The following is a 24,514-nucleotide window of genomic DNA, read 5'->3' on the forward strand; positions in this document are numbered from 1 at the left end:
GTTTCATAACAATGTAAATAATTTAGGCGTATAAAGTACTTGTGTGTAGAATTGACTACACTAATAAACTGTCATACACATATGTAGTATATAAACCACACAGGAAGTTTGTATCACAGAGCCACGGGTGGTCTCGGGTGGATAAGTAGTAAAAGGGTCAATGGGTATGCAAGCTTTCAGTATTTTGTGAATGTATATGTGTGTGTGTGTTTATATACATATATATGCATTCGTATGTATTTATATACGCATTGGAGGGGGTGTCTTGAAGAAATGTGAGAATTGAAAAATTGGTACCCGGATAGGGCTTATAGTGAAGGTAAAATACACTCTCTCGTTTGTGAATTTTCTTCACTTCATAACTAGTTACGTCTTTATTTAGACTAAGTTATACACACAAACACACACATAAAGATAGATAGATAGATATAAAGGTATGTATACGTGCGAAGGGAGAAATATGTTGTTAAATGCCAAAAAGATATCAGATAAACAAACGTATCACAAGTGGAGTGCTACATGCGTTTATATATATATATATATATATATATATGTACGTACATACACACACATACATGAGTATATATACATTGTTGCATGTGTACATGTATATTTAAACATACAAGTGTTGTCAAAACTTCGTTTTCAGACAGAAAGCAAATCGACCTGGTTGGATGGCTTAAGGGAAGCTAAAGGTCAAGAGAGGTGCTATGTTGAGCATTTGACAAACATTACAAGAAATAACAATAGGTTATTTGCCACAAGGGTGACGTAATGGGGCAACATTACAATTAGTAAATTAACAATCTTAAATTATTTGGTAATTATAATGATTTCTCAGGTGTTATAGAATAGTTTGTTAGGTGTAAACACCTTTATGCTATTGGAAGGTGACAAATATACAAAGTCGGTCGAGCTGGATTTGAACTTACAAAAAAATAGTAAATATTGTTTATGCATTCAACCGGCGCTAATTTGCATAATAATAATAATAATAATAATGGCTTCTAGGCGTTAAGACACAAGGTAAATAATTTTGAGTCGATTTCACATGATCCCAATACTTGACACTTTATTTCAACGATTCTAAACAGGTGAAAGACAAGGTTGACCTGACGCTGTTTAGCTCTAGGTCAGTCCAAACCAAGCAGACCTGACTGTGAAGTCATTCCATTCAGGACCACCCCATCAGTTTTCTTCGCAAAGTAACAACGAATACATTATCCATTGTGTCCTTCCGTTTCATGACAAGTAGTGTGTTAGTTTAGAGAAATTTGGTTGCTGTTTCTAGCATGACGAGCGACCACGTAAAGGCACCCTCGTGAGCAAATATCTTAAGGTAGGGAGCAGAATGGAAACATATTATGGGACACAACTGTATTCGTTTGAAACGATGCATATGGACCCCAATACACCACTGATATTTTTAACCATCACATTTATCGGCACGAAGAGGAAGATCGCGGGATCAAATCCCAACCGATCAAAATCCCCTCACCCAGTTTCAATTTAATGAAATCCAGGTACCTTTAGACACAATTCAGTGGCATTCATGCTGTTCTCTATTCTTTATGATGAAATCTAGTCTTAAATATTAACCGGGCACTATTTCAAGTAGAATACATTAGTAGCCGGTTCTTGGTTGTTTACAAAAATATTTTCAGTTGACAGGAAACAGACCAGCTTGGTAATCAAAGTTATTGAAAACTTGTTATTGTAATCGATTTACTATATATATATATATATATATATATATATATATATATATATATATATATATATATATATATATATATATAAGCACACGTATACATACATATATATTATACGTACATATGTATGTGTATAGATGTGTATGTATATGTGATATATATATATATATATATACACACACACACACACATAGGTGTGTGTGTTTGTGTGTCAGAGGGGAATCTGTTTGCAAGACAGATAATTAATTGAATTTAACATACCGACGTATAAGATCAAATAGCAACGACAGTAACTCCCACCAAGGGGCAAGAGAAAGAGAAGTTCTAAATTCTCACAATAGATTTAAGCTATACATGTGTGTGTTTGAGAGGGTCAGTGTGTTCCTAAATATGAGCTTGAAGGAGACACTCCATGTATGTATATAGGTATTTATGTTTATACTTAATATGTGAGTTTGAAGTTAAATCTATGCAATGTGTGTGTATGTGTATTTATCTGTACGTGTGTGTTTGGGGTGGAATATCTCAGTAAATGTGTTTGAAGGAGACAGGCTATGTATGTATGTGTGTATATATATATAAGGCTATGTGTGTATGATATTTATATTTGTGTATGTTTATACCTGTACTTGAGTATCTTTGAAGTTAAATCTGTGTGTGTGTGTGTGTGTGTGTGTGTATTTAGTAATCACTATGCAAGTGCGTTTGAATGAGGTCTGTGTGTGTGTGTGTGTGCGTAAACATGTGTATCTATATGCGAATTTGAAGGAGAGACTCAATATTTGTGTGTCTTATATGTAAGTCTATGTGAGTGTGTCTTATAAGCAAGTGTGAGTGTTTATAAAGAGAGTCGAGGCGTGCGTTTGTTAGTGTGTGTATATATTTAAAAAAAAAAGGTCCGATCAGCAATGAGAAGAAAGTAAAAAAGACGGAACATGTAAACAGATATGAAACGAAGGGGAGAAGCAACCGAAAAGTTTTAAGATTCTACAGTTAGGCAATTGGGACGGAGGAAGTTGGAGAAAAACAAGGTGAGGTGTGGTGTCACACGTACACACATACATGCATCCACACACGCGCACACACATATATGTATGTATGTATGTACCTATGTGTGCGCGTGTGCGTAAATAGTAAAGAAATGCTAATTAAAAAACGATTTTAAGAATATCTCAACATTTTCTGATGGTCTATAGTGAAAAGTTTATATAGATCAATCTGTATGGGACTTCAATGTATGTATTTGTATGTATATGTATATATATATATATATATATATATATATATATAGATATACAAGAATATATATTTATGATTATATAGATAGATAGATAGATAGATAGATAGATAGACAGACAGCTAGAAATAGTGCCCCAGCATGGTCACAACTTTGGGCTGGAACACATAAGGGAATAAATATATTTATACACACATATACATAGACACATGCATACACACACTGTTGTTGTTTAACCCCCCAAGTCAATCTTGATCGAGCAGACCTAGATCAAAGGCGCTCCAGTTGTGACCATCTGTCCGTTTCCAAACAAAGCGTATCTAGGACAACATTATCAAATGTGCCTTCTCTCTCTCTCTATATATATATATATAAGAAATGACTGTACAATGTGATGAGTAAAATCTGTTATTTTTAGCAGGTCGAACAACCCTGATCGAGCAGACCTTTGATCAAAGACGTTCCAGCCAGGACCATTCTATCTATCGAAGAGTATCAATGAATATATTATCTAATATGTCATTCTTTTTCACAAGGCGGTAGGGCGATATTTGAGTGAGATCTTGTTGCTATTTTTAGCAAATCGGGCGTCCACGTAGAGGTTCCCCTCGTTATCTCGTTTGATACACATGTAGTGTGTATAGCTATTTGAGCAGATACACTGTCAATTTACGTGTATGAATGTTTATGTGAATGTATCTATAAACATCTATCACTATATAATTATATAGATTCATTTATGCATCATCATATACAGGTCTTCTGCCTGTAATTTGTTTTTTAACCCCAGGTAAGCACAGGATAAACAGACCGATGATCAAAAGCGTCCAGCCGTGGTGATCCCGCTTTTTTTGTGTGTAGTTTTGGAAATACATTATAGTGTATCCTTTCCTTTTTCAAGACGGTACGGTGTAATTTGGGGAGATTTAGCTCCCATTTCTAGGAAGGCTCCCCTCTCTTTCTACGTGACGTTAATAATATATACAATGATACACACACACACACACATATATATATATATATATATATATATATATATATATATATATGTAAAATTAAAACTTACATGAAAAATTACAACCAACAATGTACAGTAAATACATATACACAAATATATATTATACAATACACACACATATAGATACTTAGTTAAAAAATAACAAGACATAATTATTATATTTGAGTGTGTGAGTGTGTGTATGTATGTATGTATATATATATATATATACATATATATATATAGTGTCTTAAAATGGCCCATGATCTTATAAATTACAAATAAAATGTGCCCCAGCATAATGAGAACCCTGTATATATATATATATATATATATATGTATATATATATATATATATATATATATATATATATATATATATATATACATACATACATATTATATATATATAAAGTGAATGTGTGTATACATGGATATATGTTTATATGTGCGTGTATAATATACAGACATATATATGCGTGTATAGGTATACATAAGAAATCTTTATACATCTTACAATGTCTTCTGTTGACTCTGGTTTTTAAAAAAATTAAAAAAGAAAGAATGAATCCACCGGTCGATCTGTGTTTATGAAACAGCAAAAACAGCTTTCCTCGATGTCGATCTCTGTTGCTAGTGACAAGCAACGAAGTTGTGGTGAAGATCCACAGAAACAGATGCTCAATTAGTGTCTGGAGACAGGACAGAAGACAGCCAAGACATAGAGAGAGGGCACTGGCGGATATGGGACTGTGGATTTTGGTGGCTGATGGGGGCAGGGGATTGGTGCTTTTTCGGCCCGATTTCTGCTGCTTCTGGGGGGGAGAAAAAAATTGTTGTGTGTATTTTATTTCCACGTTGATTAAGAAGTTCTTAAGACATCCGTTCAACTTTCTGCTGCCGTTGCCGATGGCTGCTCAGATTTGGCTCGTTCCCGTTCTTCCTCATTGTTGTAATAGAGGCGGCTAATGTCAGAGTACGAGAGAGAGAAATGGATAGACAGATGGATGGATAGATAAATAGATTTCACTAGATGCACCAAGGGCTGTGTGTGTGTAGATATATAAAAATATATGTATATATATATTAGTAATGACGGTGGCATCAATGTGCTCCTCGCAGTCAGCAGCTTAAGGAGGTTCAGTGTCGTCTCGGTAGAGAAAGAAAGAGGAAGAAAGAGGAAGATAATAGAGAGAGAGGAAGTGAGAGATATAGATATAAAGAAGGTGGGAGTGGGGGGAAGGCTGCTTTGTATTAGAGCGGCTTGTAAACACAGGGGGAGATAACCCGTTCACAATACTATCAGGGGAGAAAAAGGACTTGAAATATGAAGGGTAGGGGGGGGATATATTTATTCGGTTCGTTTGTTTGCGTTTCTTTTTCTCTGAAATAAATATGAAAATCTAAACAAATAATTGTCACGTCAATAAAATTTGTCTATTGAAGAAATATTAGGAAGTAAAAAATAAAACATTTCAAAATGATCCGATATAAAGTTCTATAGGTAGGCGGTGTTGTTTTGTGCGGTTACTTTTACACCGGCGACACCGTTTCTTCCTATTGTTTCTTGGAGTAGATACAATGAATTTTGTTGTGTCTGGGGAAGGGTGGAACTTGAGCAGCAATTTTGTGACGCATGCCGTCTAGCTGAGGCTTAGAGCAAGCATTTACTTTATACCTCTCTTTCGCTCTCTCTCTCATTTTCTTAGGATAGGTGTAACATAAAGAACAGTTCTTTCCTTCTACATCACATAGACTTCTTCCACTTTATTTTGATGAGCAAAACAATAGTTGAATAATTAATCATTTTTATTATTACAACAACTATTGATTAATTTTTAAAATGTCTTCAAATTTTTAATGCAACTAAGGCTTGTGTACGAATTAAAACTTTATTCTGTATTTGACAGATGCTGCCAACGTATGACTCAAGTTACATCTCGCTGCCAGGAAGATTTTAAAATAAATATTCTACTTCGAGTTATATTATCTTTCCAATAAGTTATCTCCAGCAAACTCTGACCCAGTTTCTCAACTGGTTCCTTTTAAAGGCTCCATTTTTTTTTTTTCACTTCAAAAAACAATTTTGAGCTAAGTTATATATATGTACGGTAGTGGATGTCTACACATACGCAAATGAATATGTATACATACAGTAAATGTATATGCATTTCTATACAATCTCATATATATATATTTATATACGTGTGTGTATTATACGCATATTTATATAATTTATATGAAAACGAAAGTTTGCACACAAATACATAAATAATATAGAATGAATTTATTTCAATATATATATCTATATATATTCAGATGCAAAATTTTTAGTACATCTGTATAAATGAATACAATGTTTATGTCGGTATGTGTGTGTGGTTCGCATGAAAGAATATATCTCTGGCAGAAAGACCACACGTGGCGGGAAACCGAGCAGCAACAGAGTGAATAATCAGCTGTTTGTATGTATGTGTGTGTGTGTATGTATATATATATATATATATATATCCACACACACCACTATATACATGTGTGTGTCCGTGCGTGTATATATATACATACGTACGTATATGTTTGCGTCCATACATAATATATATATATATATATATATATATATATATACACACACACATACATATGCAGATCTATCTTTGTGTGTATGTATATATGAGTGTTGTATATGTCTCCATGTCTTGACATCGCGAGATAGTTGTAAATGAGTGTCGCTGTTATACAAGCAGTGTCGTTCATTTCCAATATTCTGTAGAAACATGTCTGATCATGGAGCAAATATTACTGTACTTGGGAAAAGGTGAAGGTTGGCGGAAGGAAGGGCATTCAGTTATAAAAACTGTGCTTCAATTAATCCTGTCCGACCCATGCAAGCAGGGAAAGCTGGCATTAAAATGACGATATTTCTTTCAGTCATTTGACTGCGGCCATGCTGGAGCACCACCTTTAGTCGAACCTTTAGCAAATCGACCCCAGGCCTTATTCTTTGTAAGCCCAGTACTTATTCTATCGGTACCTTTTACCGAACCGCTAAGTTACGGGGACATGAACACACCAACATCGGTTGTCAAGCGATGGGGGGGGGGGGAACAAACACACACATACACACACATACATATATGATAGGTTTTTTTCAGTTTCTGTCAACCAAATCCACTCGCAAGGCTTTGGTTGGCCCGAGGCTATAGTAGAAGTCACTTGCCCAAGGTGCCACGCAATGGGACTGAGCCTGGAACTATGTGATTGGTAAGCAAGCTTCTTACCACACCTGCAAGCGTTTTTTTCCGCTTTTTTCCCCCTCACACCATTGTACAATCTGCTCTTCACTTCCAAGTCCTTCATTGCCAGCAGAGGTCATAGCACCCTACATATTTTCCAACCTATTATTCAAACGTCGTTTGAATAATGAGCACCACTAAAATCCCGAGTAAGTGATTCAAGAATGTACGTAGATCCTTATATCCATGCAAACACAGAGACACATACACACACACACACACACATATTTGCAACAATTTGAATAATACAGACAGACAGACAGACTAGTTTCCAGTGGAGCTTCGTCCCAGGCTGGTCTGTTTCTCGACTGCATATTTCAATATACTTCACAAGTCTTATATATATAATCCAGATTGTTGCAAATGCTGAGATGAACGAACAACTGTAACAGATTAACAGATGTGGATGAGATAAAAGACGGACCTGGATGAAAATTGTTAAAAGAAAATACAACATATCGTTGTTGCTAGATTTGAAGTTTTAGCAAATTAAGCACCATATAAGCTTGGAATCCTTTTTTTTTTTTTTAATTTTGTTTGCAATTCTAAACTAAATTTTCATTAGATTTCCAACCTTACTCTCTACCTGACAGCCCCGTAAATTAATTTTCATTTGTTAATTATTATGAAGTTTTGTACAAGAATGTTGTTCAATGTCCCAGGTGTGAACAGAGATGACTGTGGCGTCACTTTTTCCTCATACGAAACATTAAAACTGTATCGTCCTTCGTCAACAATGACAAAGCAATTATTAGAAAAATAAAATTCTTACATAGCCATAAAAATATTAATCTTGGGGCACATTTATAGACAATACAGGGGATAAATCACGGAAAATATCCCACGAAAACTTCTATTAAAATGTCTGATTGAATGAATAAAAAGTGATATTTCTTCGCATGTATATAACTGTTATTACTGTGCATATGTCATAGTTTCGTAGTTAATAAGTGGTTTAAAATTACTTTTCATTTATTAATGATATTTGAATAATGTGACATTCTTTACGTGACATTTTTGTTTTTTCCGGCCAAAAGTAATGAAATTTATCTCGGTGACTTGTTTTCCCCCCTATCAACATTGGCCTTACTATTTCCCAGCATTTTCTTTTTTTCATCCATCTCCCAAGAACGAAAGGCAAGGTCGTCCTCGACTGGCGATAGCAACAACTACAATATTAATTTCAAATTTCTGCATGGTCAGCAGTTCTTTAGGGGAGGGGTAAAACGATTTCATCGATCTCCAGTTTTCAACTGGTACTTATTTTATCGACTCCCTGAAAGGCGAAGTTGACCCCATTGGAATTTTGAACTCAGAACGTAAAGACAGACGGATGCCGCTAAACATTTTGTCAAGCGAGCTCACAATTCTGCCTGCTGGCCGTCTTTAACAATTTCAGATTTTGACACAAAGCCAGCAGCTTTAGGGGGAGGGATCAAGGAGATTACATCGACCTCTCACCAGCGCTCAACTGGTACTTATTCTATCGACCCTGAAAGGATGAATGGCAAACTCAATCTTGGCGGGATTTGAACTCCTGATTCTTTCTACTTTTGGCAGAAGGCCAGCAATCTAAGGAGAGGAGAGCAAGTTGATGTCATTGATCCTAGCATTTGACAGGAACTTTATTTTATTGAACCTGAAAAGATGAAAGGCAAAGTCGACCTTGGTGGGACTGAACCTGGAACCATGTGGTTGGTGAGCAAGCTACTTACCACACAGCCACACACCAATGCTTGTTTTCCATGCTGACATAGGTTGGACACTCACACACACACACTCACACACACAAACATACACTTCCCACATAGATACACAAATGTATACATCCACTTAGACATCATTCTTCATCTCTTCTCATACCTCACGAAAAAAAAAGGATGAAGAAACAAGAAAAAAAAAAACTCTCTAAAACCATTTTTATCTTATTTTAATGAAATTTAAAATTCTAAATAAACGATGATTCAACGTCTTCAATTCTCTTTCAAAGAAATTCCTTATATGTCAGCTGTTTTCCTTAATTATTTTTTAAAATCTTATTTCCACTCACAAACACAATTTTTTTTTATAGAGGGGAGGGAGCCCTGAAGAAATGACGTGATGTTCGCTTAGAAAAAGGATGTTAGTTGAATGAACCCCCTAGTTTCTTAAGACATCGTTTTAGGGCTGAAGGGAGGGGTGGGGGAAGACAGAAGAATACTGTGGAAGTCATGCTAACTTGCAGCAGCTTCCATTGCTGCAGGTCGGCTAGTCAATGATGAGGGGGTGTGAGGGGTTTGGTGTGTGTGTATCTGTGTAGATATATGTGTGTGTGTGTGTATGTATTACTCTCTCTCTTTTACTCTTTTACTTGTTTCAGTTATTTGACTGTGGCCATGCTGGAACATCGCCTTTAGTTGAGCAAATTGACCCCAGAGCTTATTCCTTGTAAGCCTAGTACTTATTCTATCGGTCTTTTTTGCCGAACCGCTAAGTTACGGGGATGTAAACACACCGGCATCGGTTCTCATTATTTAATAAAGTTTGATTTCGGCCCCATGAGGTTTAATATTTTGTATGCTTCTTACAGAAAGCTAGGTCATCAGACTCCAATAACTGGCTGTCTGATCCCACTGACTTGGGATTCTGTAAGAGGCATACAAAACTTTATGCTGCATGGGGACCGAATCAAACTGTTTTGAATTGAAGCCTCCATACTTCCTGAAATTCGCCAACACTACACCTGATATCCCACCCACCCCCTCCATACACATGCACACATATATATCATGACCCATACACTGTTCCCTTTCCTGGCATTTATACATAATTCTATGTACTGCACATGCACCTTTGATGAGTTGTAGTGCACCTGAGCACCATACACAATAATTTCATTAATACCTCTGTTTTAACGAAGGTGGAGGTATTGTTTTCAGTCGCATTTGTTTGTCCGTGGACAACATATCTCAAGAACCTCTGGATGGATTCGGATGAAACGTTCAGGGATGCTTGGCCTCATGACTAGCACGAACTGATTAGATTTTGGAACCAATCCAGTACCGGACAAGGAATCTGAATTATTTTTTCCTGTTCTTTTACTTAATTTTTGAGAGTGGTCAGGTTCATTTTTAGTATTCTCATTTGTGAGAACAATTGAGTTTATTTCAGATATTCTCATTTTCAAAATCATCTCTGGTGAATCATTGAGAGGATGTTGGTGTTGCCTTGGTAGACGTTTGCGCTCTCTGAATGCGCTTATTATAATTATTATTATTATTATTAATAGTTTATGTAACTCCCATTAAATTTTTTGAGTGTTTCTTTCCTTCATTTCTCTACTCATCGCCCCCACCACACACATACACACCTATGGATATATGTATAGGTAGGTACATGCTTATAATATGTGTGTGTGTGTGTATTGCTTGTGAGTTTCAGTCATTGGACCGTGGCCATACTGGAGCAGCAGCCTTAAGTGTTTCTGTCAATGATGCTGAAGTGTGCACTTTGTCATGTGTTTGTTCCAGCTGCCTCCTGGCATCCGAATATAAATGGAGGTTGATGTGAAGGGAGATAACTCTGTCAGACGTTAATACCTGCAGGGAGTTTCTGTTGGAATGTACTGGTTCTCAGTTAACACACACACACATGCACACACTCATACATAGACACAAATGATAGATAGATAGACAGAGAGGCACACAGATAGATAGATAGATAGACATAGATATAGAGATAGAAAGAAAGAAAGAATGATAGATAGATAGGTAGATAGATAGATGGATAGACAGACATAGCTGTAGGTATACAGACACAGAGAGACAGACAGATGGTTGGATAGATAGATATAGATAACTAGATATATAGACATATTATATATCATTATTATTATTATCATTGTTGTACAAATAAGACCTCAATATTATGTAAATAGAGGAATTTATCTGTAAAATAATGTGTCAATTATTCGGTTGCCATAATAAAAGTCCGAGTTTCGGATGTCAGGGCGGAAATCTGCTCCGGCATCTCGTCAGTTATTAAGACAATAATAACTGATGAGATGCCGGAGCAGATTTCCACCCTGGCATCTGAAACTCAGAGTTTTATTATGGCAACCGAATAATTGTCACATATATATATATATATATATATATATATATATATATATATATATATATATATATATATATTAAGCATCAAATGTTAAATATGAAATAATCAAGGCAAAAAACAGTTCTCAGTCAAATACATATTATTTATTAGCTAGTTTGAGTAGGAGGGACAGGCCCGTAGTCCTTTCAAGTCATTCAACGATAATATGGTGAGAAATAGGGGGATAAGTGATGGTGTGGAGAAGATAAAATTAAAGCTTGTGGTCGTTTAGGGTGGTGTAAGGAAAGACACAGACAGAAAAGTCCGGGAGTAATACAATCTGGAGTGGAAGCATTGAATAGAGTCTGCAGGGAAAAGTGGAAGGTTGTTGTTGGTGGAGGTGGTGGTGGATTGTACTGAGACAGTATGGAGCCAGGAAAGGAGAGGATCTCAGAGACAATGAAGTTATGTACAGGTGAGTGGTGGTGGTGGTGGGGAATCCTTTTAATGGAGTATCTTAAAGTGAGTATCACTCTAAACAACAGTTTGTAATATATTGGGTTTGAAAATCCCCTTGGATGTAAAAAACAAAAATGCCCACCAAAGGCAACCTGCAGTATTGAACTACTCACCTTTATAAATCCTGCAAGAAGCCATTCACTCTTTTCCAATCCAAAACAATTTTAACCAAATGATTTACTTCTTTCTCAAAGAGATTCTTTCTTTGTATTTTAACTCTGCGATGAGCTTTTCCTTCCAAGGTGGGACAGGTTTGATTTGGTTGTTTAGTCCAGGTAAGCTTTGATCAGGCAGATCTGTCATCGAAGGCCTCTCGGCCCTGATCATGTTTTTTGGGGGGAAAGGGGAACTGAGTATATCCTAAGAAAGGACCACCAAGATAAATCTGGTTAAGCAGAATAAAAGTGCTTTCAGGTCTTTGAAGAATGGATCCTGTCAATATTCAAGGGGGCTGTGAGGGTTTTGTTTTTGAGAGAGTGAGCCCTGTAGAAAGTCCTAGACCCATCTTTGGTTCTGCAGGCCCCAAGGGGATTTACTGGCCGACACCTCACACACTTCCCTGGCTTTTACAGGCCCAGCCCAATGAACTACATTGTCCAAATGCATTATTCATTTTTGAATGTAGTAGAGTGAAATTTTGTGACAGATTTGGCTGCTATTTCTAGTAGGTTGAGTGACAACATAGAGGCCGTCCCACACAGTGGTTTGAAGGCAGTGGTGTGTTGTGGGATTGTGGTGGGGTAGTGCGACATTAGAAGTGAGACAGTAGGAGGATAAAGATTGAGAAAGAGAGAGAGAGAGAGGAGGAGGAGGACAAAGATTGAGAGAGAGAGAGAGAGAGAGAGGAGGAGGAGGAGGAGAAGGAACATTAAGTTGTAGTTTAACATCAGGTCAGCCCTAATCTAGCAGGACACAAGGATCTAATCAAAGGATGTCCAACCATGACAGTCCCATTTTTCTAGAGGTGACAAGGACTATGATTTATTTCATTTATACAGCATTCAGTGCACAATAATGTTGTCGGAAAGGGATGCCACTAATGGGTCAATCGAAGGCTGACTGCATTTATAAATGATAATGGTGCCAAGGGAGTGTCTGTGTAACTGGGGAAGAACAAATAATACAAGGTACTTTAGTTCAAAAGCATCAGTTGATCATTTTCCTCACTACATTTACATTTTTCACAAATATACATCAAAGAAAGATACACATAGCCATATAAAAGATAACAGATACATGTATGTATAAATATATATATATATATATATGTGTGTGTGTGTGCATACACATATATAGATACATATGTACACTCATATATATCTGTCTATATATCTATCTATCTATCTATATATATAGATAGATAGATGGATGGCTTCTTGTAGTTTTCATCTCCAAATCCAAAAGCAGGGCTTTGGTCAGCCCAAGGCTTTAGTAGAAGACAATTGCTCACGGTGCCACGCAGTGGGACTGAACCCACAAGCCATAGGGTTGAGAAGGGAGCTTCTCAATCACCACTTTTCTGTCTTTATTTATAGTAACAAACTGTCCAAAACTGGAGTATAGATTAGATTTTCTACAAAAGAGAAATTATACCAGATCAAGCTGTTACATTTTGTAAAGAAACATTCGATTTCACCGACTTCTTCTCAGGAAACTAAATATTTTGGTCTGCTGAACAGTTCCTCCAAATGCTAAGGATTTCGTAGGACCCTGATACTAGATTTTACTGAAAAAAATACTTTGTTTCTGATGTAAACCCTTGAGGTCAGCATTTGGAAAGTAAAAAAGTTATCAGAGAGAAGGAAAAATTGTAGCCCCATTATTTCCCTAATCACCACAACAAATTCTTCACCACCACAACCACCACCACTGCCACCATACTTGTCTTTCATCTCCACCACAATGCCCCAGAAATCCAACATTATGTACACACGCACACACACATGTATATGTGTACACACACACACATATATATATATATATACAATTTTATTAAAGCTGAAAAGAATCTTCACAAACTGTTACTCAAAGTTTCCTGTGATTCCATCTTTGGTCTTTCGAGTACTAATTTTTCCACCTTGTTTCGCACCTCCTATGCACTTACACATATACATATATATATATGTATGTATATGTATATATCTATATCTCTATCTATCTCTATACATATATAAGTATGTATGTATGTATGTGTGTGTGTATATATATATATATATATATATATATATATATATATACATATACATATGGGATTTTTGAAAGTAAGTTATCTTCTCTGACCACTCGTGGAAATCCACCACCACCACCACCACCAGGTAACAACTCCGGGTAGGACCTTTTGCATTCCTCTGTCCACTTTAAGGAGAAAAAACAACAACAACAAAAAAAAAACAGACCGTCTACACAAACACTCATACCATCCCTCCTCCACCTTCACCTCCTCCTCCTCCTCCTCCTCCTCAAATGTACAGCATTTCATTGTGTAATAATAATAATGTTCCGGGTTCAACTCGCATTGAGGACAACCTAGATCATGGGTGTGTGTGTGCCCTAAAAATATAATGGTTGACATCACAGTGTGGTGGGGGGGAACATAACAAGTGGGGAGTCTGTGTGTGTGTGTGTGCCCTAATAACATGGCCACTCACAGAATGTGGGCAACTAAAGCTGGGTTACGGCTTTCATGACAAACACATCTTAATGATGTTAGGGGACAAATATAAAGTGAAGAAGGTTTATACTAAAACAGTTGAGAAAATGAAGCTTGTGTTCTATGGGAACTGGTGTGTTACCATAGTAACTTTGGTACAGTAATTGGTATGTTACCATAGTAACTTTGGTGCAGTAACTAGTGTTACCATAGGAACTTTGGTGCAGTAACTGGTGTTACCATAGGAACTTTGGTGCAGTAACTGGTGTGTTACCATAGTAACTGGTCTTAACATGATAACTGGTCTGTTACCACGGTAACTTTGATACGGTAACCAGTGGGTTACCATTGCAACTTTGGTATGTTAACTGATGTGATGTGTGTGTTTGTGTGTGTGTGTGTGCATGTGTGTGTGTATGTATGCTTGTATGTTACAGTCATAACATTTTCTGACCCCATGGGTCAAGGGTGACAATTGTCAAGTGATTCAGGATTCAATATTAGAAATCTACGGAAAGGAGTCTTTTTTTATGTTTTTCGATTGGGATGGAGCGAGGAGGATATAGAGTGCGGGTGATTGGAGATAGGGTGGTGCTGTTGCTTGTGTCCGTTTGACACGGTGTTGGGTATGTTGGGGATACTGGACATGTTGGGCCAGCCAGTGCCCAAAATAGGGGGGATGGGGAAGCTGCGCGACCACAAGTAATTGTTCTCCCAGTTGGGGGGTATCTCATGGAGGTAGGCCGGTGCCATCCAGCTGGGTGTGACCGATGGGGCCTGGAGTCGGACACTGTGATTCTTGGAGTCTCTAGGGTTCATGTGATGAAGGTTTTGTGGCTGAGAGGTCGGGTGGCTGGGGAGGATGCTGGTCATGTTGCTGTGGCTGTGGCTCCTCATGTGTGTTTGACTGGGGGCATCCGGATGGCTTGTGCTGCTCCCTTCAGTGTGTGATGGATCTCTGGATTTCAAAGAAGGGTTGTTATTCTTAGGCGGTGGGCTCCTGCGTGTGTTGCAAGGGAACGATGGAGGAGACAGGTTCGAGGAGGATATCTCCGACCCCGACCTGTCAGCTATTTGCGGGGACGTATAGTCTTTCCCTATGTTAGATTCCTTAGAGTTGGTCAGGGCCGACGATCCAGCAGTGGCCGAGGGCTTTGAATAGAGTTCACAACCAGTGCGAGTGCGTTTGTGATTGTTTAGGTTGGCCCTCTGCGAGAAGCTTTTCCCACACACGTCACATTGAAAAGGTTTCTCCCCCGTGTGTATGCGAAAGTGAGTTTTCAGATTTCCACGCTGTGCAAATGTTTTGTTACACACAGTGCAATAATAAGGTTTCTCCCCAGTATGAATGCGTTCATGATTCTGCAAACTGATTTGAAGAGTAAATGCCTTTGAACACATCGAACACTTAAACATGTTCCCGTTATGAATACGCCTATGGTTATCCAGGTTTGTCTTCTGACTAAACGTCTTCGGACAGAGTTCACATTGATAGGGTTTCTCGCCTGTGTGTGTTCTCATGTGCAGCTTTAGATTGCCTTGCTGACTGAAAGACTTCCCACAAGTTAAACACCTAAACGGCTTCTCTCCAGTATGCGTTCTCATATGATTTTTCATGTTTATCTGCAAACTGAACGCTTTAGGACAAAACGAACACTTGAATGGCTTTTCACCGGTGTGAATACGCTCGTGGTTGCGGAGGAAGAAAGCATTGGCAAAGGCTTTCTTACAGAATTGACAGTAGAACATGTCTCCGGTGTGCAGGCGTTTATGGTCCTCCAAGTTGACACGTTGACTAAATGCTTTGCCACATGTCTGACACACAAACGGTCGCTCTCCAGTATGATTTCTCATATGAAGTTTCAAGTTTCCTTGCTGGCTAAAAGCTTTCCCACATGTTAAGCATGTGTAAGGCTTTTCTCCGGTGTGTGTCCGGTGGTGATTCTTCAGGGCCGTTTGCTGACTGAACGCTTTGGGGCAAAACCCACACAGATATGGTTTCTCACCAGTATGGATGCGTTCATGATTGCGTAAGTTAATTTGCAACGTGAAAGTCTTCGAACACGTCATGCAACTAAAGAGGTCACCTGTATGTATACGACAATGGTTCTCCAAGTTAGTTCGTTGGCTGAATGCCTTCGGGCATAATTCGCATTGATAAGGCTTTTCGCCAGTGTGTGTTCTCATGTGTATCTTCAGATTCCCTTGCTGGCTGAAGGCTTTCCCACACTCGACACAGGTGAATGGTTTCTCCCCTGAATGTATTCTCTGGTGATTCTTCAAATTAATTTGCAGGTTGAAGCTCTTATTACAGATCTCACACGTGTAAGGTTTCTGTTGATACTCGCCCCCTGCTGTGTGGGTAAGTTCATGGTTTTTCAAGTGGATTTGCTGAGCAAACGCCTTCTTGCAGAAAGTGCAGAAGAAGCATTTTGCAGAGTTGCTTGAAGAAGTGGGGACATTGGGGATTAAGAGGGGCGGGATAACGTTGTTGGAAGAAGAGACAGGAGGAGTTCTGGTCGTGTTTGAATGTGGGGTTGATTTCAAACTCGACACATTGCCAGTATCGTCTCCATTGTCACTTCCATTCATAATTGCGCTGTCAGAGTGAGGTGGAGACTGCAACGAATGAGTTGAGCTGGAATTGAGAAGAGGATTCATGCTATGAGGTGGCTGCTGCTGCTGCTGCTGTTGGATAGAATCCAACATGTTGCTGTTGTTGTCGTTGCTGTTGTTGCTGCTGCTGGCTGCGCTGTTACCATCAGACGACATCCTTGGATTAGCCGACATGGTATGGGGGTAGCCTTTTTGGCAGAAGTTACACCTACAAGACTTCCCGCCAGTGTGTCGCTGGCCCTGTTCTGCATTCGATCCATTCTCATGTTGGTTCAGTTTCAAAGAGTCTTCACCTCCATAGAATAATCCAGGAGGATTATGTAAATCTAATCCGTATTGGTTATTGAATGGATACATTTGGTTAGAGAGATTAGACATAATTAATTACACATTGTTAATTAGATTGTTATTAGAAACTGATGTAGTTATCACAGAAACAGTTATGACTTTTGGTTAATTATCAGATGGCCTCCTTCTGTTGACAGCATGTTTGTTGGTTGAAATACTTGTTTAAGAAGATTGAAACTGTTGTTGTGGTTTTGACAATGTGTGTGTGTGTGTGTGTGTGTGTCTGTCTGTCTGTGTGTGTGATACTTTGTGATTGTGTCTGTGTGACTATGTTGTGTGTGTTTCTATTTGTATATATTTAGTGAATGGATTCTGTATGTGTGTGTATGTGTAAATGTCTACTTGTAATTAGTGGGTTTGTGATTGTGTATGTGTTCCTTAAATATGTGTGTTGTCTGGCTATGAATGTGTTTGTGTCTGTGCACGCTGTTTGGAAAGTGTGTTCAAGCGTGTGCAATATTTATATGTGCTGATATATAACTAGATGTATATACATGTATGTGTGTGTGTATGTATGTATGTATGAGCCTCTTTATGTGTGTGTGTGTGCGTGTATGGTTTTTAATTAGTGTGAGGGGGAGAGTCAGTGGCCATAGCAATGTTTTCAACAATCCTCTTCCAGATGGGGTGGGTGAGATTTAATCTTCCATTTAAACCGTTGTAGTTTGGTAGGGACAATACATGGGCCAAGAGTGAGTTCCAGAGGGGGACACAGCTCCAGGGAAGAAGGACTGGTGAAATTGTTTACATGTTGTATGAATGCAGGTGTAAGCTTGTGTGACAGAAATTGTGTGTGTGTGTGTGTGTGTGTGTGTGTGTGTGGCAGCAGGTTCTCTATTCCTCAACACAAATTTTGTTACATGATACAAACTTGACTGACAGACACAGTTTTTATCTTTCGTCTTGGTATGATGGAAGAATTGTTGAATTTCAAAATAAACAAGAAATAAATTTCTAGGAAAATTATTCCAGATATGAAGAAATTATAATTAATTTTCTATAATTGGAATCACATTTGGTGATTGATGTAGTCCTTGTGTGACATTTGTGTAAATGGTGGGCAAAAAAAAAAAGTTCTGGTGAAGAGAAGAGATGTATTAGAGATGAGGACTGTTTGATCTGGGACAGTTGGCCCCTTCCTATCACAAAGCAGAGGATGTTATTATGTCTGTGTCGCTTTTTCTACATGAAGACCGGCAACGAGGCATTTGTGGAGAATTTCCACTACAAATGTTGTTGTTCCTGTTGTGGTTGTTGTGTCTTCCTTCACAGCAGGAAGATAAGTATCTAGATATTTTCTGAGGAAATACCACTGAAAATGTTATTGTTGTTGACATGTCCCACTTCAACTACATAATGGTTAACTACTTGATATTTCTTGGGAAATTCCACATAGCAATATTATGTCCAGGGGGAGATTTATCTCTCATCTACTTGATACCACAGAAACCAGAGTTAAGCACCAGAGCAAAGGAATCTTATGTTTCATGAGAAGGTGGCTTAGTTTGTTTAAACACCACCCAGTTTGGCGGCAGTCTTCCAATGATTTAGACTTTGTCAGCAGAAAATATTTCTTGGTTAAGGACCACTTGAGAAGATCCAGTTTTCTTTTTTTTTTTTTTGGTAGAATGATTAATTAAATATATTAGAATTTCAGTGAATGTTCTTAAGCATCAAGATTAAAGAATATTAGAGAAAATTGAGGAAGATAAAGTTATAAATATTACAGAAAGGTCCTCTTTCTTGTGGGGTCACTGGAATTTTAAAGAATGTTCTTCAAAATTAGGGCAGTGAAATTTCTGGAAATATCACTTCAGAGATAGAACAAGACATTAAATCTTCTAGAAAGGGTCTCTGATGTCAAGATGGCTCTAAAATAATTTTAGGGAAGAAAGTTCAAAATTAGGCTGTAAGACATCAGTGCAGATTCTTCAGAATAAGTGCTGGAGTTTCAGGTAAAGTTTGTCAAAATATGTGACTCTAGGAATACAGATACGGTTCATTGGAGACAGGTGCGAAAATATTCTGAAGAAGGGACTCACTTGATGTGAAGAAACTATGGCGTCAAGGTGAAGTTTGGTTGTCGGTCTGAAAAAAAAGAAAACAAAGTAAAGAATTAGAATTAACATTATACATGCCTACATATATACCTATATGTGCATATATATGTTTGTGTGTATGTATATATGTACACATGTATATATGTATATCTCCAAAGGTTTCGGTTGCATGTCATTGCCTCTGTGAGGCCCAACATTTGAAGGTCATGCTTTACCACTTCATCCCAGGTCTTCCTGAGACTATCTCTTCCACAGGTTCCCTCCACTGTTAGGGTGTGACACTTTTTCACACAGCTGTTCTCATCCATACACAACACATGACCATACCAGCGCAGTCGTCTCTCTTGCACACCACATCTGATGCTTCTTATGTCCAACTTTTCTCTCAGGGCGCTTACACTCTGTCATGTTTGCACACTGACATTACATGTCCAGTGGGGCATACTAGCTTAATTTCTTGCAAGTCTACGCGTGTCCTCAGCAATCACAGCCCATGTTTCACTGCCATGTAGCATGGCTGTTCGCACACGTGTCATACAGTCTACCTTTCAGTCTGAGCGAGAGGCCCTTTGTTACCAGCAGAGGTAGGAGCTCTCTTAACTTTGCCCGGGCTATTCTTATTCTAGCAGCTATGCTCTCAGAGCATCCACCCCCGCTACTGACTTGGTCACTTAGGTAATGGAAACTATCAATTATTTCTAATTTTTACCCTTGGCATGTGATGGAAGCTGTTTTCTGCACATATATATATGCAATGGGTAAACTGCCACCATATTATATTTTTAATTTCACGCATGCACATTATTTTTGATTTTGTCAACTACACAGTATATTAGGGTCAGTTGGGCACCGTCTATGAGAAAAACAGCACTATGATGCAATTCACTCTGCCAGAAATTTGTGCCTATATCAAAAATTACCGAAAGAAATTCAGCTGGTTCTTGCAATAAATAATGTTTTTCCCCGACCCTTGAAATACTACTGTGACTCCCCACTTTATTATTTTGCTTCCATGGACCCTGGAAAAATTGATATGGACTCTGTTGGATACACTATAGAAAGCGACAAAACTGTGGGATTCGCCTTGAGAAATCTTATAAACATAGACATTCGGTGCTAACACGAAAAGAAGCAAATCAGTAGGAAATGAAAAACGTTTAGCAGCTGTGGTGGAATTTCTAAATATTCCAAACACGTAGTTTGGAGTTCAATCCCATTGCATGACACCTTGGGCAAATGTCTTCCCCTCTCAGAGAGTACTATTGCAAAACTGCGTGGCACCTTGGGCTGACCAAAGCCTTGTGAATGGATTTGGTAGACGGAAACTGAAAGAAGCCTGTTGTATGTATGTGTGTATGTATATGTGTGTGTGTGTGTGTGTATGCATGTGTGTCTTTGTATCTGTGCTTGTTTCCTCACCACTGCATGGCAACCGGTGTTGGTGTGTTTATGTCCTCATGACTTAGCAGTTCGGCAAAAAGAAACCAATAGAATAAGGCTTTAAAAAACTAAGCACTGGGGTCGATTTGTTTGACTAAAGACCCTTCAAGGTGGTGCCCGAGCATGGCCACAGTCGATTGACTGAAACATGTGAAAGATAAAAGATAAAATAGCCAAACCAAAACCTTCTGAGTTGATTTGACAGGCAGAAACTGAAAGAAGCCCATTGTAAATGTATGTGTGTGTGACATTGTGATTGCTGTAAATGAGCATCACTGTCGTACAAGCAGTGTCCTCTGTTTCCAATTTTCTGTGAAAACATGCCTGCTGGTGGGGAAAATGACCTTCCATGGAAACAGGTGAGGTTTGGTGACAGGAAGGGCATCCAGTCATAGAAAAATCTGCTTCAAGAAATTATGTCTGACCATTGTGAGCATGGAAAAGTGGACATTAAAACAATGTGTGTGTGTGTGTGTATGTAAGAGAGCATTAACTCTAAATCAGGTCTGGCTTGGACCGTGATGACCTGTCCAATCCAGCAAGGAACGATGTAAAACAAATAATGATTAATGCTGATGATGACGATGATGATGTGAGTGTTTGTGTGTGTGTGTCTATATAAATACATGCATACGTATGCACACATGTGTATTCCTATATGTATATATATAAATTCATTTATAACTGTGTGTGTGTGTGCAGGTTGTAGACACCATTCAGTAAAGTGCTGCCAATGTAATCAATGGGAAAGCGGGAGTAAAGTACTTAAAGAGTCTGTGAGGAGTTGCCTTCCTGCTATAAAGTGGTTTTACTTCCCTGCATTGCCAAGGATTTCTGGACTCTCTCTCTCTCTCTCTCTTTGTTTCTTTCTCTCTCCACTTCCCAACACCGTACAACTACTGCTGGCGAAATAGCTCCGAACGATGATGGCTGGAGTCGTGAAGGTGAGGGTGGGAGGTGAGGATTGATGGGATAATAAAAGAGGGGGGAGTGGTTGAACCGAGTAGTTAAACGTTGTGACAATGGGAGGGGAAGGTTGAGGGGGGCGAAAGGTGTACAGAGTAGAGGGGGAGGTCAAGAAAGGGGAGAGCGGGCACCTGCCTATGTTCGGCTTGCGTGAATATGTATATATATATATATATATATATATATATATATATATATATATATATATATATATATATACGTATGTGCTTACATAGACACACCGATACACATTGATATATATACATACATATCGACACACAAATACACATACACATACGTACAAACAGAACATAAATATACACGAAAATGAAATACATGTAAATAAATGAACATTTAACACATAGACACGTACACATGTATGTATGTATTTATATATGTACAAGATGATATGAACATGCTTAACATGTGTGCGCGCATACATACATACATACATATATATATACACACACACACATATATATATATATATAGAGAGAGAGAGAGAGAAATATGTATATGTAACATACATGTAGATATACCTACGCACGTACATACACATGCATATATGCACGGGTGCATCTACCATATGTACATGTATATATATATATATATATAAAGATATAATTATATGTTTGTGTGTGTAAACACATATACACGTGTGTATGTAGATATATATATGTATGTGAATTTATATATATATATATATATATATATATATATATATGTATATATATATACTCACACACATATACATACATACATATATATATATAATTATTCAGATATATGCATATGAGAAAGTGTAAGAGGTGGAGGGGTAGAGAAAGTGAGAGAGGAGGAGAGAGACACAGAGAGTGAAATGTAGATATTGAATAATCTTTTCAATATTAAAGACAGAGAAAGGCAGATTAATAGTGAGATAGAGAGAGAGAGACAAAGAGAGAGAGAGAGAGAGAGAGCATGTGTGTGTGTGTGTGTGTGTGCAAATAAGTATGTGTGTCCATACAGATGTAGCATTATTATGTGTGCGTCGATATTGTAATAAGAGCTGCGTACATGTATAAGTAATTTAATGTGTGTCAATATGAATTGCATACACACATACACCACACACATACATATACTTATATATATATAACATATATATATAATATATATACATACACACACACACACATAAATATTTAAATATATATATATATATATATATATATATATATATATATATATATATATATATATATATATATATATGCATAAACAGATATATGAATGAGAAGCGGTCATTGATTGATCGGGGACGGGGGCGAAGGAACTTACCTCGACTGTCTTAACATATCATCTCGACCGACCGAAAAAACACCAACACAAATTTTCTCCACCCTTTCCCGGCCATTGGATCTGTCGACCGTAAAACAATAAAGCACAGAATATTTCGGAATATATGTTTTTTTTTTGCAAACAGAATTTGTTGAATGCTTCACCTTTCTTGTAATTATATATATATGTATATAATTATAGGTATATATATACATATATATTTTTTTACATATATATAGATGTTAAATTGATGATGATAGTGGTAGTAATTATTATTGTTTGTTGTTGTTGTTGTGCTGGTTTTTTTCTTTTTTTGGTGATTTTTGTTTGAAGTTTTGTGTATGGAGGGGGGGAAATTCGTGTAGTTTTCTGTGAATTTCCTCCCCGGGGTGGGTGACAGGTGCTATTTGCTATCTAAACACATCGGGGACCGCTTTTATTTTATCTGTTTTTTTGTGAAATCCCACTTTCCAAGTGGATACCAACACAGGGGGAGACAATATGACACACAGACAGACCGACCAGAATGTTTTATTTACTGAAAAAATTTTTTATCGTAAAACTTGTCGAGTGACTCAGAAAGAGATGGATGGAAACGAAGGGAGATAACTCGATGGCCAACCTCTGCCACCACCTTGTAGCATTACCTCTTCCTTACACTTCCTCTCGCTGCTGCTGATTACAGGACATGTTTTTTACCGTACTGACGTACTCTCTCTTTCTCTCATCCTCCCCTTCCTCTCTACCTATATCTTACTCTGTCGCTCACACTCTCTCTTCTCCTCACTCTAGACAATTACACATTCACTCGCTTATTTTTTGTCCCTCGCTTTACATCTATCTCTGTTTCTCTCGACCTCGCCTCATCCTCTCATTTACTCACTTTTACCTTACTGTCTATCAGTTCTACTCCGCCTCTGCTACTCACATTAATATATGCAAGGTAGAAAGAGAAAGAAAGAGACCGAATACTGCGTCTATTATTGATTAAGATAGATCGATCTAATAATGAGCAGATGTATCATGAATTGCTATATATCTGAATCGTTTCTTGATCGGTGTATATTTTTAGAATTATATATTATACGATCTATGGGTGTGTGTAAGTTTGCGTATATCTATACATTTATATAATATATTATACATTTTTACATATATAATATATTATATATATTTATGTAATATATAATATATATATTATATATATAAATAAATATATATATATATATATATATATATATATATATATATATATATATATATATATATATATATATATATA

At 37.6% G+C, this 24,514-nt stretch overlaps 2 protein-coding genes across 4 annotated transcripts in view; both read right to left on the reverse strand.

Annotated features, from left to right (window-relative positions):
- LOC106870082 (uncharacterized) overlaps nt 1–5,122 on the reverse strand; it is a 22,385-nt gene extending 17,263 nt beyond the window's left edge. For both annotated transcript variants that reach the window (XM_014916058.3, XM_052972956.2), the window contains exon 1: nt 4,464–5,122. The gene's annotated coding sequence lies outside the window, so the exon portion shown is untranslated. The remainder of the gene's footprint in view (nt 1–4,463) is intronic.
- Nucleotides 5,123–11,455: 6,333 nt separating this feature from the next.
- On the reverse strand, nt 11,456–23,838 carry LOC106870075 (uncharacterized). Of its 2 annotated transcripts, none has more exons than XM_014916049.3 (2): nt 23,233–23,838; nt 11,456–19,534 (listed from the first exon to the last, which is right to left on the reverse strand). In XM_014916049.3, exon 2 carries the CDS (start codon nt 17,474–17,476, stop codon nt 15,011–15,013), a length of 2,466 nt encoding a protein of 821 aa, XP_014771535.2. In that variant the 5' UTR covers nt 17,477–19,534; nt 23,233–23,838; the 3' UTR covers nt 11,456–15,010. The 2 variants fall into 2 exon arrangements, with proteins under 2 accessions (XP_014771535.2, XP_052828912.2); XM_052972952.2 differs by lacking the exon at nt 23,233–23,838 and adding an exon at nt 21,712–21,882.
- Nucleotides 23,839–24,514: the final 676 nt, after the last annotated feature.

Source organism: Octopus bimaculoides, chromosome 14 (assembly GCF_046866305.1).
Source record: "Octopus bimaculoides isolate indiv1 chromosome 14, ASM4686630v1, whole genome shotgun sequence".
In the NCBI taxonomy this organism is placed as follows: domain Eukaryota; kingdom Metazoa; phylum Mollusca; class Cephalopoda; order Octopoda; family Octopodidae; genus Octopus; species Octopus bimaculoides.